General features: G+C 40.7%; 1 protein-coding gene across 2 annotated transcripts; it reads right to left on the bottom strand.

Annotated features, from left to right (window-relative positions):
- On the bottom strand, positions 1 to 2,663 carry LOC114554198 (acidic mammalian chitinase). 2 transcript variants are annotated; one of them, XM_028575871.1, is made up of 12 exons: positions 2,639 to 2,663; positions 2,456 to 2,485; positions 2,165 to 2,366; positions 1,967 to 2,023; positions 1,713 to 1,878; positions 1,324 to 1,448; positions 1,100 to 1,223; positions 833 to 1,015; positions 605 to 724; positions 371 to 509; positions 198 to 284; positions 1 to 155 (listed from the first exon to the last, which is right to left on the bottom strand). In XM_028575871.1, exons 1-12 carry the CDS (start codon positions 2,661 to 2,663, stop codon positions 1 to 3), a joined length of 1,413 nt encoding a protein of 470 aa, XP_028431672.1. The 2 variants fall into 2 exon arrangements, with proteins under 2 accessions (XP_028431672.1, XP_028431671.1); XM_028575870.1 differs by having other exon boundaries at positions 1 to 284.
- Between the last annotated feature and the right edge of the window lie 14,583 nt (positions 2,664 to 17,246).

Raw genomic sequence — 17,246 nt, 5'->3', positions numbered from 1 at the left:
TTAAGCCCAGTTGCAGCACTTGCAGCTGTTATCGAACACCAGGCCGGCAGCACAGTGCTGGTTGTAGGTATTTCCCTGGTTGCACTCATAGAAGTGGTTCTTGTTGGTTGGGTCAGGGTAGACACCGTTAGACTTGCCAGCGCAGAATCCAGATCCTGTGCTGCTGCCACCGCTGCTGCTGCCGCCGCTGCTGCTGCCGCCGCTGCTGCCACCACCGCCGGGCTGGGGCATAGCGTGCTGGGTTGGTGTCACTGGAGCCAGGGGGTCAACACGGGAAGTGCAGGCTGGAGAGAGAAATGTAAGAATTAATTAAAAAAAGTTAGACAGCCTCATTATGTTTATTACCAGAGAATATGTGCTTTATGCGTACAAGCTCCAGTTCCCAGTCCGCTCTTGAGGGTGTTGATCAGGGGGTATTTTCCCTGGCCGCAGAAAGTGCCACTGAAGTCATCCAGATCCAAACTCCACACCATGGCTCCACCAAAACCGTTCTGCTTCAACCACTGAATCTGTAGAGCAGATGACAGGTGAAACCAAGTGTTAAATAACTTGAAACATAAAGGTCTGGAACGGGAATTTAAAAAAAAGAAATACAACTTCATACCTTAATCTGGAAGCTCTTAACATTGTCATATCCAACCCAGGTTCCCTGGTTGTAGGCATATGGCACATCCTGTGGGCTGTCCCAAGCCTGAGTGGCTGCTTGCTTCAGGAAAGTGCAGATCTGATGGGAGAGAGATGTTTAAGGTTGGGATCTACACAATACATGCATATACAGTATGTTGTCCTTTCTTATACATCCAGACACAGATTCAGAAAAAGAAGCACAAACCTCATAGTAGGCCCAGAAGCCAGACTGACGGGTGAAAGGTCCAGCAGCTCCAGGTCCACTGGCAGGAGCTCCCACAGCAGTGTCAGAGGAAGCCAGGCGGAAGGTGTGACCATAGGTGGGGAAACCAACCAGCAGCTTCTCAGCTGGGGCACCATTGCTCTTCCAGTAGTTCATAGCATAGTCCTACACATGAGAGAGTACAGGCCAGTGTGAGAATTTGTTTCGTAATTTAATTATTATACATTTACAGCTGGAGCCCTTACTCACCACATTGAAGTAGATCATGGATCCCTGATCAGCGGGGCCCTTGTACAGGGGGCTGTTCTCTCCAACATTGTGCTCCCAAGAACCATGGAAGTCGTAGGTCATGACGTGGAAGTAGTCCAGCACACTGGCAAACAAGACATGAGGATTAATGTTTAGTAATGGCTGTCATCTATACAACAAATGTGAGGCTAGTAATGTTTGCATGTGTTTGCACATGTACTTACGCTCCAATCGCGGCAATCTGGTATCCAGAGTCGATAGTTCCCTTTCCAGCAGAGACAGCAGCAGTCAGCATCAGACGGGGACGGTTGGTCTTCTTGCCCTCGGCCTCAAAGGCGCTCATTAACTCCTACAGATGGGCAAATACACTGAGAAACTGAGAAAGTGTTTTAGCTTATAATTTTAATGGTATTTGATTATTATATTTCCAACATACAACCCTAATATAAATATAATATTCTATGAAATCTCCTAGACATACTTCTTGTCCAAAGCCCCTAAAAGGTGGTATTCTTTATATATACACACATAACTGCAATAATAGCGGCCTGTATACTACCAATTACAACACAAATTAATCTGTAGCCATAAATTAAATAGCAATATGACAGACCTGGACCAGAACGGTATAGCGCTCCTTATCCTGAGGTGGGGAACCACGAGAGCCAGGGTACTCCCAGTCGATATCCAGACCATCAAACTCATACTGACGCAGGAACGTGATCACGCTGTTGATGAAGGTCTGACGATTGGCAGGAGAGGAAACCATAGCTGTGAACCTATAGAGACAGGAAGAAGGTCAGAGTTCCACCTGTGCTACAAGTTCCTCTTGGTGAGAGCATTGTTCCTCATTTTATTACGACTTACTTCTGAGTACCAAAGTTCCATCCTCCGATGGCCAGCAGTGTCTTCAGGTTGCTGTTCCTGCAAGCAGCAACAACATCCACTTTAACCTCTCAAATTGAATCTGTGTGCATGCATGCTAATGTCTAATAATGTGTTTTTTCATGTGTGCTGGAGTCACACTATGATCTATTATCACTATGAGCATTTGTGTGTACTAACTGGTTCTTCAGGGCCTGGAACTGTCCGTAGAGTTTCTCATCGTCCCACTCGTAGGTCTTGATCATGTTGCCGTCCATTCCAGCAAAGGCATAGATGAGGTGGTCACAGAGACATGGGTCAATGTTGGTGGGGAAATACTTGCCTGCTCCGGGACGGTACTGTCCCCAGTTAGTGAAATAACAGGAGAGGATGTAGGATGATCCTGCAACATAAGTAACAATTGCTCTTACATTATGTTACCAACATCCACACATATCACACCAACACTGAATGGATAAAGGATATAATTACCTAGCTGCACATGCAGCAGGAGAGCCAGTCCTGCAGAGATAGGTGACAGAATTAGAGAGGGTGAGGAGAAGGCAACTTCAGTTGCACATGAGAATCAATTTGCATTATGCATAAGATCAAATTAAGTTAAAATGTGTAATGACAAAGTTTGAAAAGTTTCTATGAGCAAGGAGCTCAGCTTACCAACGCAGATCAGCAGTTTGCCCATGTTGCTTCTGTACAACAACCTGAGGACTGGAGGACTCTTTTATACTCTGGGTTCTTACCCATATCTGCCTTATCTGTAATATTTGTTTGATGTGGTTTGCCAATTTACCAAAACTGAAAAGTCAAACTCATTCATTTGTTTAGTCAAGACCAGTGCCGCATTGGATTTACGGAAAACCCTGATAACCTTCAAGTGCCTTTTGATAATTATATTATCCGATTCAATTTGCAATTGTCAAGTTTATTGTTGTTTGCCAAAAAGTGCAGGACACTCCAACAGCATTTTCAATTGTTTTTCAAGTTTACATTTTGCTTCATATTTCCACAAAGTGGTTTAAAGTAAAATCTGGGTTGCACCATTTTCCGTTTATAATAAGTTGTTTGATACTAATGTTTACTCAGTTGTCCTTAAGTTTTCTGCTACATGCCTTATCACCCTTAGACATGGTTTAATATCAGTTATCGCTAGTCTATCACCTAAAGTGAACTGTGCTGTGTGTCACATCGCAATGGAAAGAGGCTTTTTGACCTTTCCTGTCCTTGAATGTGGCTCAGCAGTTTGGTGATTGTAATGTGATGTAGTTTTTGAAATTAGTCTTACACTGGCTGTGCCATCTCTCTAAATCTTCATTAACAGACACTGACTGATAATATTGTACACTCAAAGCTGTCATTTATGCACCATTAATAAAGATAACTATTAACAAAATAAATGTGAAAGTCCATTTTTATTTTGTTCATTAAAGACATTTGCACATTGTTGATACATTTAAAACTCACATTTTAATTTATGATGAATTATAAGTGTGTTTGTAATTTGTAGCACTAAGTCATTTAGATATAAACATTTTAAAAGGTTTAATTAAGAGATGAAAACAGAAAAAAAGTGCTTTACAAATAAAGTTTAGAACAAACTTAAGTCCATGTATGTTTACCTTGTTCACCATCTTGGTTTAGCATGTTCTTGTGTTAACCTTTGCTAATAAGCACTAAACACAAAGTACGGCTGAGGCTGATGGAACTGTTGTATAGTTTTACTGGATAAATGATCTTCTGGTAGCACCAAAATGTCAAGGGATCACCAAAGTCATTCATTCGTCCTCTGGAGACCTTGGATATTGGTACTTACAGTTTTTTTCGATTGCTAAACGACAGTGGGCACAACTGGAGTCACATGTGCAAAACGCTAACTACAGTCTGCACAGCAGCAGTTCACGTGGACCAAACTCTAGTTTTTCATGGCTTGGACACAGTTTTCAAAACTCTACATGCTTATCCAATGACTTTAACCACAATGTGCACAACACTGTCGATTTATAGCACTTTGTTCAAATGCTAACACACTGCTGTCGAAACTGTTAACCACACATTCAAAACAGAATAGATTTCAGTCTGGTGCCTATCAAACACTGCTGATTGCAATTTTAGCTGAAAGCCTAAGTAGGTGTCTTGTTTTAGACTAGTTAGTGAACATATACGGTATTTATACAGAGAAAGCTCAGAAAGCCTTTTTTTATATACAAACACCAAATAAGAATGAAACAATTATACCCTGTACCGTTTGAGAGAAACAGGTAAAAGAGCAAAGATACCAATATGTCCAGGTAAGATGTCTGAGGTTATGTACACAGCTATAAAAAAAGTGAAAAACACTATATCTTTACAATAGTAAAACTGCGTTCTTACTGTTTTTCAGAAAGTAATGGCGTTGAAATAGAAACACCACATTCATTTGTATTTAGAGATGATGCAGACATCCCATGTGATGAAGAAAACTTGCCACATGATGCTGGAGAGAGGCAGGATTAGTCACACTATTCTTTGGTACTGTTACGTATGTACCTTTAGTTTTTTTCCCCCAGTAATTCCATAAATTACTAGAGACAAAATACTTTATTGAAGAAAACAGTTGATTTTCATTCCTTCTTGTTTACCTTATGTAAAAATTGGTATGCTATACAATCTATATTTTTTCCTTAAATAAACTGTTGAGTAATGTCAAGTCACTCAAATTGTTCAAACTGTAAAGATAAAAAAGTTTGTAATTTCTGTATTGGTGTTTGATGCTAGTGTTTTTACCCTCAGTGTGTTCTGAGTGCCAAGTGTTTTGCAGGTGATGTGAACTGTTTAGCTCAGGTGACTCTTGGTAGTGCAGACTGTAGTTTGAGTTTTGCACACGTGACTCCAGTTGTGCCCACTGTCGTTTAGCAATTGGAAAAAAATGCAATCCATTTAATAGTTGTCGAGATATTCAGTGGTGGACCTACCAGTATCACGCCCACACCCACAAGATATACCATCAACACTGAGCCAGTATCTTCTATGTGGACTGGTATACTTAATCCACACAATGCCATGAAATGCCGTTTCCATAAAAAACATAATGACCTCTGAGCAGCAAAGCCAATTTCAATTGTTTTTCATTTTAAATATAATTTAGTGCCAGCAGCAAAGTATTACCCCTGCAAACAACAGCTGAGTGCTAAACTACTTGATAAACACAGTGTGAAAAATACCAACGAACAATTTTTTTTCGAAGGACAAGGATAATAAAATGGCATGGGCACTTTGAAATGCCCCCTCAGTCTTTCATTTTTTATGTCAGCAGAAGTGACTTGAATGCAGTTGGAGGGAGGAAGTAATTGAATGAAGGTTTGGCCTGTGATATAGTAAAAATACTGTATTTGCTGAATTGTTTTGTGAGAACATGAACAGTGTTAGATACATTCTCCAACTGGGAATCCGTTCAGTAGGCAAGCACATCAGGTCTCAGTCATTGACACACGTAAAGTTTTTGGCATTACTCAACGAGTCTTAAGGACATGTTTTAGTCAATTTGCCTCTGTTTTCACTGACATGTTTAACTTGTCACTCTCTCTTTATGTGGTTCCAAAATGTTTTAAAAAATAAATCATAATTCCTGTGCCTAAAAAAACGACTGCCACCTGTATGAATGATTTTAGACCTGTAGCATTGACTTCTGTGATTATGTAGTGTTTTGAACAGCTTGTGAAGACATATATCAACAATAGCATACCTGCTTTAACTGATCCATTATAATTTGCATACAGATCAAATAGAGCTGTGGATGATGCTGTATCCCTGGCTTTACATACTGTGCTCCAACATCTAGAGTGCAGGGATAAGTATGTCAGGATGCTATTTGTCGATTATAGCAGTGCCTTTAATACTATTAGACCTTATATTTTAATATCTAAGCTGTTAGACCTGGGCCTCTGCAATTCTATCTGCAGGTGGATACAGGACTTTCTAACAGGCTGCCCCCAGACAGTTAGAGTTGGCACTACATACTCAGCCTCTATAGTGCTAAACACTGGAGCACCTCAAGGCTGTTGTCTCAGTCCTTTATTATACAGTCTGTATACCTATGATTGTATTGCTAAACACCCCACTAATAGTATCGTGAAATTTGCAGACGATACTACTCATTGACAGCAATAATGAAATATATAGAGATGAGGTGAGTAATTTGATCATGTGGTGCAACAGAAATAATTTGTCTCTTAATGTGGGGAAAACTAAGGAGGTCATCATAGATTTTAGAAAGAACAAACCCACACATACACCTGTCTTTATTAACAACTCTTCAGTTGAAACTGTTAACACCTTTAGATTCTTAGGCATCCACATTTCAGACACCCTCACATGGTCCTTCCATATCAGCTGCGCCATTAAGAAGACAATAAAGTTGAACTGAACTGAACTGATACACTACCAAATCTCCCCACCAGAGAGAATCAATGAGCTGTGTAAGGTGTAGTTGAGTCCATTGTGGTCCACTTTGTATAAGATGGTCAAGAATGAGTATTTATTGTTTGGATCAGTTTAGTTCCTTGTGATGTTATCTGCTCTTTGAAATGCTCTAAACATTCATACACTACGAGCAAGACAGGTCTTAACCTCTGTAACAACTGTAGTTGTTTTTGCTGCTACATTGAACTTACTAAACCACAAACCAAACTCTTTCACTATGGCAACCATGCACAAAGAACCCACTGATGAACACAGACCTCTTGCCATCCCCCACGCAATACACACACATACATACACACACGCACACATATGCACGCACGCACGCACGCACGCACGCACGCACACAAAGACACACACCTTCACCCGCCTACCCTCCTGTCAGGCTTCTTAACAACCCATTTCTGTTAGATGGTAGCAAATTCTCAATAATCTTCTCTCTGACATGTTTCTATGCGCACGCACTCTCACAAACTCACATACAGTGCTGTGATGCAGGAGGGTTGTCCAGCTGGTCCACTTGTGAACACATACAGCATGCTGTGACAGGGAAGGAACGCTGTATATGATTTAGCACATTTTCAACATTTTACTTACAGACCACAACCCAAACTCTTTCACTATGGCAACCATGCACAGAGAACCCACTGATAAACACAGACCTGTTGCCATCTCCCATGCAATAAACACACATTCATAAACACACGTACACATACGCACGCACACACACACACACACACACACACACACACACACACACACACACACACACACGCACACACACACACACACACACACACACACACACCCTGTGCTAGCTAATTGGAAATATGACATGTGGAAATTATGATTAATCTTGATCAATCACGTTATCTTTGGAGAGTCACTGAAATACACCCATCTGCTCTTCTGTATAAAACGACATACTGCAGAATAATGGCGATGCTCTGTAATTATAATACATTAATTTCTATGTTAAGGTCTATCCCAGCAGGGGCGCAGGTTTGATTAACTTTTACAATTAGCAGTTGCTCTCTACAGTGTGTATAATGTTTCTTGAACCTGTGATCTTCTTCAGACAATATAGGAGTCCATATTTGATGCATAACAAGCCTCCAGTTGTGTTATTTACTTTTCTGTTTGAGTCTCAAAAAGCATTAAACTGTATGCACCATATGGTGTCACTCTGCACTTGTCTAAGAACATGATCAAAATGTAAATACTGCGAGTACTAGTGGTTGTTCAGTTGCCTCTATCTATCTCTGTTCCTCTCTCCCCCTCCACCCTCACCCGCCTACCCTCCTGCAATGGGCAGGCTTCTTAACAACCCATTTCTATTAGATACTGTTGAGCTTGTCACCATGGCAGCAAATTCTCAATCATTTTCTCTCTGCCATTTTTTTCTACGCGCACACACTCTCACAAACTCACATACAGTACTGTGATGTGGGAGGGTTGTCCAGCTGGTCCACATGTGAACAGAATTCATACAGCATGCTGTGACAGGGAAGGAACGCTGTGCCATGCATTAGCACATTGTCAACATTTTCACATCCAACCTGTCATCTGCCATTATGTGATATCTTGCATTGCGTGGCAGTTTTTTTGCACCAAACTGTGTGTGTGTGTGTGTGTGTGTGTGTGTGTGTGTGTGTGTGTGTGTGTGCGTGCAAGTTTCTTCTGATATATGAGTCACAGTCCTAAACTACTCGACAGCTATGCTTGCTTCAGTTCAGATGTGCTTGGAACAAAGAGTCAGTTAACTAATAATATCAGTGAATGGGATTTGGACCTTGACTCACTGACAGGTTAAAACACACTCAAATATGTATCACATGGTTTCAGAACACTGTTCATTCTCTATATCACCATTGCATTAAGGATGAGGTACAAATAATTCTAGTATAGAGTTATTTCTCTATATAGATTTACACTTTTACAAAAACATTTTGTTCATCCAGCAATTTTTTTTCAAACATACATTTTAACTACAGCACATCACATGATACTGAATCTTCGGCCACGTTGCAAAATGGAAGTGCTTACAATAAAATAATCCAACACGAGACGTGAATGAATGAATTTTTACATCTCATGTAGATGTCCCAGGCAGTTGACGTCAGCTTGTGGAAAACTAAATGAACACACAAAGGAAAAGAGGAAGGTGACACAGAGAAAGCAGAATTGAGAGAGTGCACTCTGCACTCTCTCAATTCTAGATAGGAGGATAAGGCTGAGCTGATTTTCTTTCTCCAATAAAAGCGACACCCCCCCAGTGTTGCTATGGCGACCTCCTCTCTCTCCCTTTCAGCGAGCTACCACTTATCCTCGCTGCCTTTCAGTCAGACAGAGCATGTGGGTGTGTGTGCTTTTGTGGGTTTGGCTCCTGAATGAATCAAGCAAATGAAGAAGGTCATTAGAGAGCCAAGTCACACAGTCATATACATGTAAATACACATGAATACAAAATAATATAAGCCCACACGCTGCAAAATTGCTTTTACTAAATCGTTTTTTAACTTCTGTTCATTCTCTACATTTTTGCTCTTTCGTCTCACAGTATATCCTGCAGTAGCTGCTCTCTATGCTCTTTTTTTTGCTCTTTCACGACCACTCTGCCTGATTCTCTGTTACCACACACCCACACTCAAACACACACATATCCTCTCCATCGTTAGCCTACAGTACAATGAAAAGAAAAACAATGAGGATAAGTAGGGAGCTTTATAAGTGTGTTTAAGTGCGTTTGTTCCCCCATAAACAAAAGGTCAATGACCATGAAAGTTGGTGAATCGTATACCATGAAACAAAATCACTTCAAAACCGTCACAGGACCAGGACATCACAGTTATAAAGTATGCAATGCCCACAATTTAAATTCCACCATATTGTGGGTGGACAAGTATGTAAGAGTACTTGTAATGCAAGTATTAGATCACATCACAGTGGAAGAGGGATTTACTGTAGTTACACTTGTCTCAACTGTTCTTCATATTCTCTCAAGGAAAAATACATCGCACACACAGCTTCTTCACTGACCAGAGGCTGTGTTTCTATACAACCCTCTTCATGCTTCGCAAGCACCTCATTTAATTGCTCAAATAAAAAATGCATGTCCACATGCAAATTTCTGGCAGCGGCCAGCATCGTTTGACCCAAGACTCTGAATGTTATATCCCTTCAAACTGACTACATGTTTAATAATGTCATGAATAACGTATAGTTGGGGAAAAAGGGTGGTGGTGATGAAATAATTTAGCATTTATGCACATTTTGGTTTTAAACCATAACACTTTATGTATCATTATTAATAGTATTGCCGCTGAAAGCTTAGATTATACTGCACTCTAAAAGTTGCCTGTGATAAATGGTTCTAACTGGCAAAATCTCATTCTCCCATAAAGCAGAGACATTGGTATATATATGTGATGATCCAAAGACGTAATTTGACATATGCATATATCAGAATCCACTAGTGACCAAATATATCTTTTTAGATGCAGTATGCTGGCAATACAGGAAGAAATGTGCGCTCTGATCTAAAATATTTTGCATGCATTAGTTGAAATATGTGTACAACTTTAAGAGTGGTTAGACGTGCCCTGGGTACTGAAGGGCCTGTTTCATACAACATAGCTTTGATTGTAGAGTCAACTTAAGTAATGTGGTTATTTGGATTCTAAAATTCTTTCCACAAGCATCCTTCCTGCAACAGATAACACACAGTAACCGAGACAATGGATGTAGTAATAGAGAGAGAGAGAAGGAAGCACCATTAAACTTGCATTATGGTGATTTCGTTTGGGGGTAGCAAAATCAAGCTGTTAAACATCACATAAAGTTGTTAGCATGTTAGTAACATTATCATTCATTTGGAGTCGTGTTTTTGTCCACCTGATGAATGGATGTCCATATAAATATGTGGCCCTTTAGTGCCAAATGTTCAACTATGTTCACCAGCTAGTCAATAACTTTGTCCGTCTGCAGTTTGTTGCTGAGCAGGTAACGTACAGTGGGTTTTTTAGAACTTTTCGCTGGACTCTACTCGCTGAACTGATGACAGCGGTTAGTCTGAACCAAAACAATGAGCTGAAGGATGCTGAAAGATCCTGGGGGAACTTCAGAGGGTGTTGATAATTCTCCGTGGGTTCGTCAGCACAAGTCACACTTTTCACGTTTCATGTAGTCATTTGATCCTTTGTTAATATAAACATATTGATCATAGTAGCTTTACCAAATAATTGGATTAAGCTCAACACAGCAAAACAGACCCATCCCCCAACTCTGTTTTGAGACCTGTCAGGCAGGTAGCAAAATGTTGAACTCACTTCAAACTGATTTAGAGATCAATGTGATGACACTTCAGTCATGGTGTGCCACATGGGCTGCCTGCACCCATCATAACATCTCACTGCACTAATTTGACAGTCTGCTTTGGGTTTTAAGTTACATGTACTCTTAAAACTTGCATGTGCTTCTCTGCTTTAACTGCAGGTGCTATTTGCACAAACCTCCAATTCAGTATCCACCTGCCATATACATCATTTGTATTAAGTGTAAAGTGACTTCTATTGCCAGGTTAATTACCACAGGGGATTACTTACCATGCAGCATGCATGTTATTTACAGGACAGTATCATGTCACTGCTGTATTGCTGTAGCCTGGAGTAATCCACAGAGTAGTTATATCTCCATTCCAGGACAGTCAAACTGTATTGCCTTCGTCATGTTCAATATATAGCCAAATTAATGGCACATGTTATACCTCATAGAGCTATGGTGGTGTTATTGAAAATATATGCATGCCACAGTAAGTCTGAGATCCTTTCAACATCTGCACACATTCCTTTCTTTCATACATAAATTACCACCAGTCAATGTGGCATTATACAGATGCTGTTAGGAGAGCAGTTTGCCTTTAAAACTGAATATAAAACTACAGCATCAGGAAACACTGAGACCGTTGGAATCAAAGAAATGAAACAAACAACTAAAACTCCAAAGTCAGTTTACCCCAACAGTACCCACAATAATATTCTTTTTTTATATTGTTTTCTCTTTTGTGTCTATTGTTGATTGCTAATCTGTACAAAGGGTTTAATTACTTTATGAGCATTTACTCTTGGCCATTTTCTATATTGTATTTTAATGATACAGACTTTGAGATGAGATTGGAATCAGGCTCATTAAAGCCTAATTGAGTCGTGATGTTGTCTGACCGTAAAATTTGATTATTGCGATCTTAAATGCTATGCAATGTGCGCTGTAGGTTTGTAACAATTGGAGACAATTCCACATTGAAACCTAACAAAAAATCACTCAACAAGTCTGTTTAATGAAGAGATGAGACAGCTTCAAAATGATACAGCTGTAAATATAAGATATTGTAAAACAGAAACAACGACTTACATAATGTAAACTGTGTCTCTCTGGCTACTGTCTAACCTTTGTCATCTTGGACCTGGCATGTAAGCAGGTATTTAATCGGAAGGCTATGGCATTGACTAAAATGCCAACAGGAGCCAAAGAAAACTTCTCATCCAGAAAAACCACACACTGTAACTAACGCAAATGGTTTTCCTTCGGCTTATAAAACAGGAAGAGGAAGAGGAAGAGGGAGAGAGTGAGACAGGCAAAAGAGAGGAGGCAGATAGGAGAGATGAGAGGGACAGAAGCTCTGCTGGAGGGAGAGAGAGAGAGAGAGAGAGAGAGAGAGAGAGAGAGAGAGAGAGAGAGATAGAGAGAAAGAGAGATAGAGAGAAAGAGAGAAAGAGAGGGAGAGAGTCATTCTGTGCCAATTTACTCTTAAGCTCCAGTGACAGAGAGAGGAGAGCTAGGGAAGTGATATTTCAGGAACCTTAAGAGATCCATAAACGTGTGACTCAGAGGGAGAAGAAGAAGAAGGAAAAAATATTCCGGCACTTGAAGCATTTGCAAAGGAAGACTGAGCAAATGAAGAAAGGAAGAAATGATGAGATGTGGTCGGTGCTTCAGTTGCGGTAAGAAACCTAAATATGTTAATAGAATATTTTAAGCAAACAGGTCATTGCAGCACTCACACAGACATGCAGCTGTGGATGCATGCACATTCACTCTGAGTAAAAGCTGTATTGATTCAAAGGTGTTGGTAGCAGGTGTGTGTGTGTGTGTGTGTGTGTGTGTGTGTGTGTGTTGGAAATGGAGAAGCTCGAGGGTCTCCTTTGTCAAACATCATAAGTTTGTGAATATCTGTGTCTGTGTGCATGTTGGAACAGATTCAGCTGCAGGGCAATGCGTCTCTGTTTTTTTACAGTATTTTTGTTATTAGGATCTGCATCCAGCACCTCTATATCTCTGCCATACATCCCTCTCTCCTGCTGTCTAAATTCTCCCCCTCTCTCTATTCCACCCTGTTGCAGTGTCTCTCTGTGTTGTAGCTGCACAGCACAAACAAATGGACTGTTTTCTCCATACCTATTTTTTCCCTTTATCCGTTAGAGAATATAGGTCTTAGAAGCTTTTTCTCCGTCTCCCTCTCGTTCTTTCAAAGCAAAGTAAAAGTCAGCCAAAGGAGAGGCATGTTTGACATTAACTTCTGCAGAAGCATTCATGTGACTGGTCTGAAAAAACATTTCTGTTTTTTTCACATCCCGTAGGGCTTCTGAAAACTTTCAAGCCATTGACATCCTGATGCCCATTAGAGGATAGAGACCACCATCTAATCAATTATCCCACACCTTATGTCTAAGTTAAATCTAGAATTGCATGGCACAAGCTATACTGCAAGAAATGCGTTTGGAAAGTTAAAACAATATTTAGTTTAGCACAAAGGAAATGTGACCTCTTTCTCTCTAGAAAGCAAATGTTAGTGTTTGTGTGAGTGTGTAGGGTTTTAATGTATGCTTTTAAAGCATAACTCTTGCCAAAATGCAACCTAGGATCTTTTTGTGAATGTACCCAAGTCAAACTTTCGTTTAAAAGCATAATTAGTATTCTTATTTTCGGTCAAATGGCCTTTTGAATGGGAGTGCTAGGGACGCTACTAAGATCGCATCAAAATTGATATTTTTAAAACACTAAGAATGAAACATGAAACTTTCACCAGCGGCTCAACACATGAACTCGAGCATCGAGAACATTGTTTGTGTACAGAGTTTACTAAAGAGAAAGGTTTTGAAGAACTCACTTTAGCAGTTGTTGTTTACACTATCCACCATCTTGTCAGTCAAAAAGAGTCGATCTCCGAATGCAACGTAACAGGGAGGAGAGTAAAGATGGAAAGCTCCGGGGGAACTTCCGGCGCATGAAAGGATGTAGACGTGTTTATTCAGCGCTCCTCTCCGCTACTCACAAAATCTTCTGCGTACCACGTCTCTTTTTGTTCACAAACCCGCAACTGTGTGTGTATATACCTTCCTAAGAACTCGTTCAAATTGTCCAAAAAGTCCAAAATACCGAAGCCAAACGTCTCCAGCAAAGCCAAATCCACCTGTGGTCAGGCTACTGGAGCTAGCACCAGTGATAGCTGTGATCCTGCTAACCATTCTCCCACCACGTCAGACATGCCTCCAGATAAAACTTATGATATGTGTAAGGAGCTGTGCAAAGAGGTGTCCGTGTCAGTCCTGCGCTGCATTAATGAACGTTTTGATGCCTTCGAGGCTAAGTTTCAGTCACTCGCAACTTTGCAGGCCGAACTGCAAGCCCGTGTGGCTAACCAGGAACAAGCTACTGGCGACCTTGACGTCCGCATATTAGCGCTTGAAGATAAATACACTGAGCTGGTGGGGCGCAACACCCAACTCCATACCAAGGTGCTTGACCTGGCCCGCTCCCGGAGGCATAACATCAAAATTGTGGGGATACAAGAGGGTGAGGAGGAAGGTAAACCCACTGAATTCGTCTCCAGGCTAATCCCCAAGCTGCTCGGTGACACGCACTTTCCGCATCCAGTTAAAATTGACCGGGCTCACCGCTCCCTCCAGCCAAAGCCGGCCACCGGCGCCAGACCGCGTACCATCCTGGCGCGCATCCATCACTTTCAGGAGAAGGAGTTGATTCTTCGCCTGTGCAGGCAACAGTCCATGGAATATAAGGGAGGTAAGGTCCTTATCTTCCCGGACTACACCAGCGAGGTCATGGCTCAGCGCCGTGCCTTCAGAGAAGTGCAACAGGCCCTGCACGATGAAGGAATAAAATACACACTGCGATACCCGCCAAGCTCTATGTTTACCCCCGAGACGGTGGGGCGCCCAAGATCTTCGCGGACCCGAAGGAAGCGGCGAAGTCCCTGGAAAGGAATAATGGACGATCCACACACTGATTTTTTTTCTATTTAATTCACGGTTGCGCCCAGGTGAGGCAACTATATTTGTTCAAAGCAGCTATAGCTGCCCGTTTAGTTTTATATACACTATATTACAACGACCCACTTTGAACTGCTGTCATGTTCATACAGCCTGAGGTGCTGATACTGCTCATATTTTCACTACTTTGACTGCTCTGTATCGCGGTATCATATAGTTTGTTACTACAACGTCGCAGAGGGGGAGTGCTAGTGGTAATATTCTAGTTATCAGCCCAGTAGCTCCTTACGAGATGAATACGGGATGCTATGTGCCAGGTTCGGGGAGGCACAAGGCGGGGTGGGAGGGGAGGGATGATGTTATTGTTCTCTTTTTTCTTTTGCTTTCTGGTTTTTCACTATTTTTCATATGGTCAGTAGGCTACTTACACTACTTGGTAGTAAGGGACGCACTTGTCAAGTGGAAAGGACAATATTTCTGTGAAATTATTTGCTGTTGATGGACAGGGTGGTGAAATTTGTGAGCTTTAATGTGAATGGGTTAAATGGACCTGTTAAATGAAAAAGAGTCTTAACATATCTGAAAAAACTGAAAATAGATATTGCCTTTATACAGGAAACCCACCTGACACCCCTGGAACATAGAAAATTGAAAAGGGATTGGATAGGACATGTAATATCATCATCCTTTAACTCTAAAGCCAGGGGCGTAGCCATTCTGATAAATAAGAACATCCCTGTAACACTTGGAGAAACTGTTGTCGATGCATTTGGGAGGTACGTTTTGGTGAATTGTCAGATATACTCGGAACCGTGGACTCTCTTAAATTTTTACGCACCCAATTATGACGATGAGTCGTTTGTCCAAGATATATTTTTGAAGGTGTCGGAAGGGCGGCAAAATATTCTTATAGGGGGCGACTTTAATTTCTGCCTCAATCCTATCCTGGATAAATCATCTTCATCAGTATCCAAATCTAGAGCAGCCAAAATTACCATAGAATTCATGAAGGAATTAAATTTAGCGGATGTCTGTAGACAAATGCACCCTCAAACTCAAGATTATTCTTTCTACTCTGGGCGCCACAACTCTTTCACTCGGATTGATCTTTTCTTGCTGTAGACGCAGCTGATTCACAGAGCAGTAGAATCTGAGTACTTATCTAGAACATTATCGGACCACTCACCTCTGACCCTGTCCATTTATATGCCTGAAAAGACTACTAATATGTATAGGTGGCGTCTGAATCCTACTCTCCTTCAAAAGCCAGATTTCTGTAAATTTATAAGAGATCAGATTGGCCTGTTTTGTGAGACAAATTGTGCTTCTCCTCCCAATAGTTTTATATTATGGGACACACTAAAAGCCTTTTTAAAGGGACAAATAATCTCTTATACCAAAGGTATCAAAAAGAAATACATGGCGGAAATAGAGGAATTGGAAGCAGACATTTTGAAATTGGAGAAAGAGTTTCAACAATTAGAGTTAGAAATAAGTGAGCTTACCAGACCTCTGTTGCCCATTACTCAGTTTTGCCTCAGGCTAGCAGCTTGAGGCTACATTAGCCGCTGCTCAACTCAACTCAAACTTTATTTATATAGCACCTTTCATCCAAACATGCAGCCCAAAGTGCTTAATATAGCAAAATTGAACATTAAACAACATTTTGCAAGACTCAAAATTACAACAATAAAGCAAAAGAAAGGTTTAAAAAAAACAATAAATAATAGTCAATAGAATAAAATAAAAATAAACATCACAGATAAAAATTATGTAAAAACCTTATTAAAACTTAAAAACTAAGGCTATTGCTGTGGATAATATGTTAACTGTGCAGCCATGCTAAACTTTCAAAGAAATCTGAGTCAGGGGAGTAATAATGGTCACTAAGAGCCAAAATATTCATCCTATTTATCCAGAGGGAAAAGATTGTGGAGAGTTGGAAAGGGACAGAGTTATAAAAGTAGCTGCTGAGTCATACAGGTCTATTCACACTCCTTTTCTGAATAGTTCAAATAATCCTTTGTGTACACACATCTACACACAGTTCTGGTTTCCTGAAACTGCCAAAAACACAAAAAACTGCTTTTGAGAAAAAAAAATGAAACATCAAAATTAAATGATGAATCCATTATTGAGCAGGTTGCATTAAAAAGTGAATGAGTGGAGATGAAAGTGAATGGCTGATAGAAGAGTTAGAGGAGCCCGAACTGTTTCTGTGTTTTTACTGTTATAGGTCAGAGCTTGGACAACATGCTGTACACAAAGTCCCTCACTTTGCTGCTTCTCATACAACTAAACTACACGGTGTTTGAATGCTTATCGCTTTGCTTTCCAACTCAATAGATGTGCTAAATTGAATCTGTCAATTATTTTTCCTTCTTGTGAGAACAAACTTGGCAAGCATCTCTCCACACTTTCTCCTCATCCGCTAGCAGACGTTACAGCCTGCGAGTTGTACAGTACTTCCTAGTCTAGTTTTGTCACACCAGCTGCCAGGATGGAAGTGTCAGGAAAGGTTCAAAGTT

The sequence above is a fragment of the Perca flavescens genome, chromosome 4, assembly GCF_004354835.1.
Source record: "Perca flavescens isolate YP-PL-M2 chromosome 4, PFLA_1.0, whole genome shotgun sequence".
Classification (NCBI taxonomy): domain Eukaryota; kingdom Metazoa; phylum Chordata; class Actinopteri; order Perciformes; family Percidae; genus Perca; species Perca flavescens.
The sequence above is the reverse complement of the archived record's forward strand: the minus strand, read 5'-3'. Positions and strand labels throughout refer to the sequence as shown.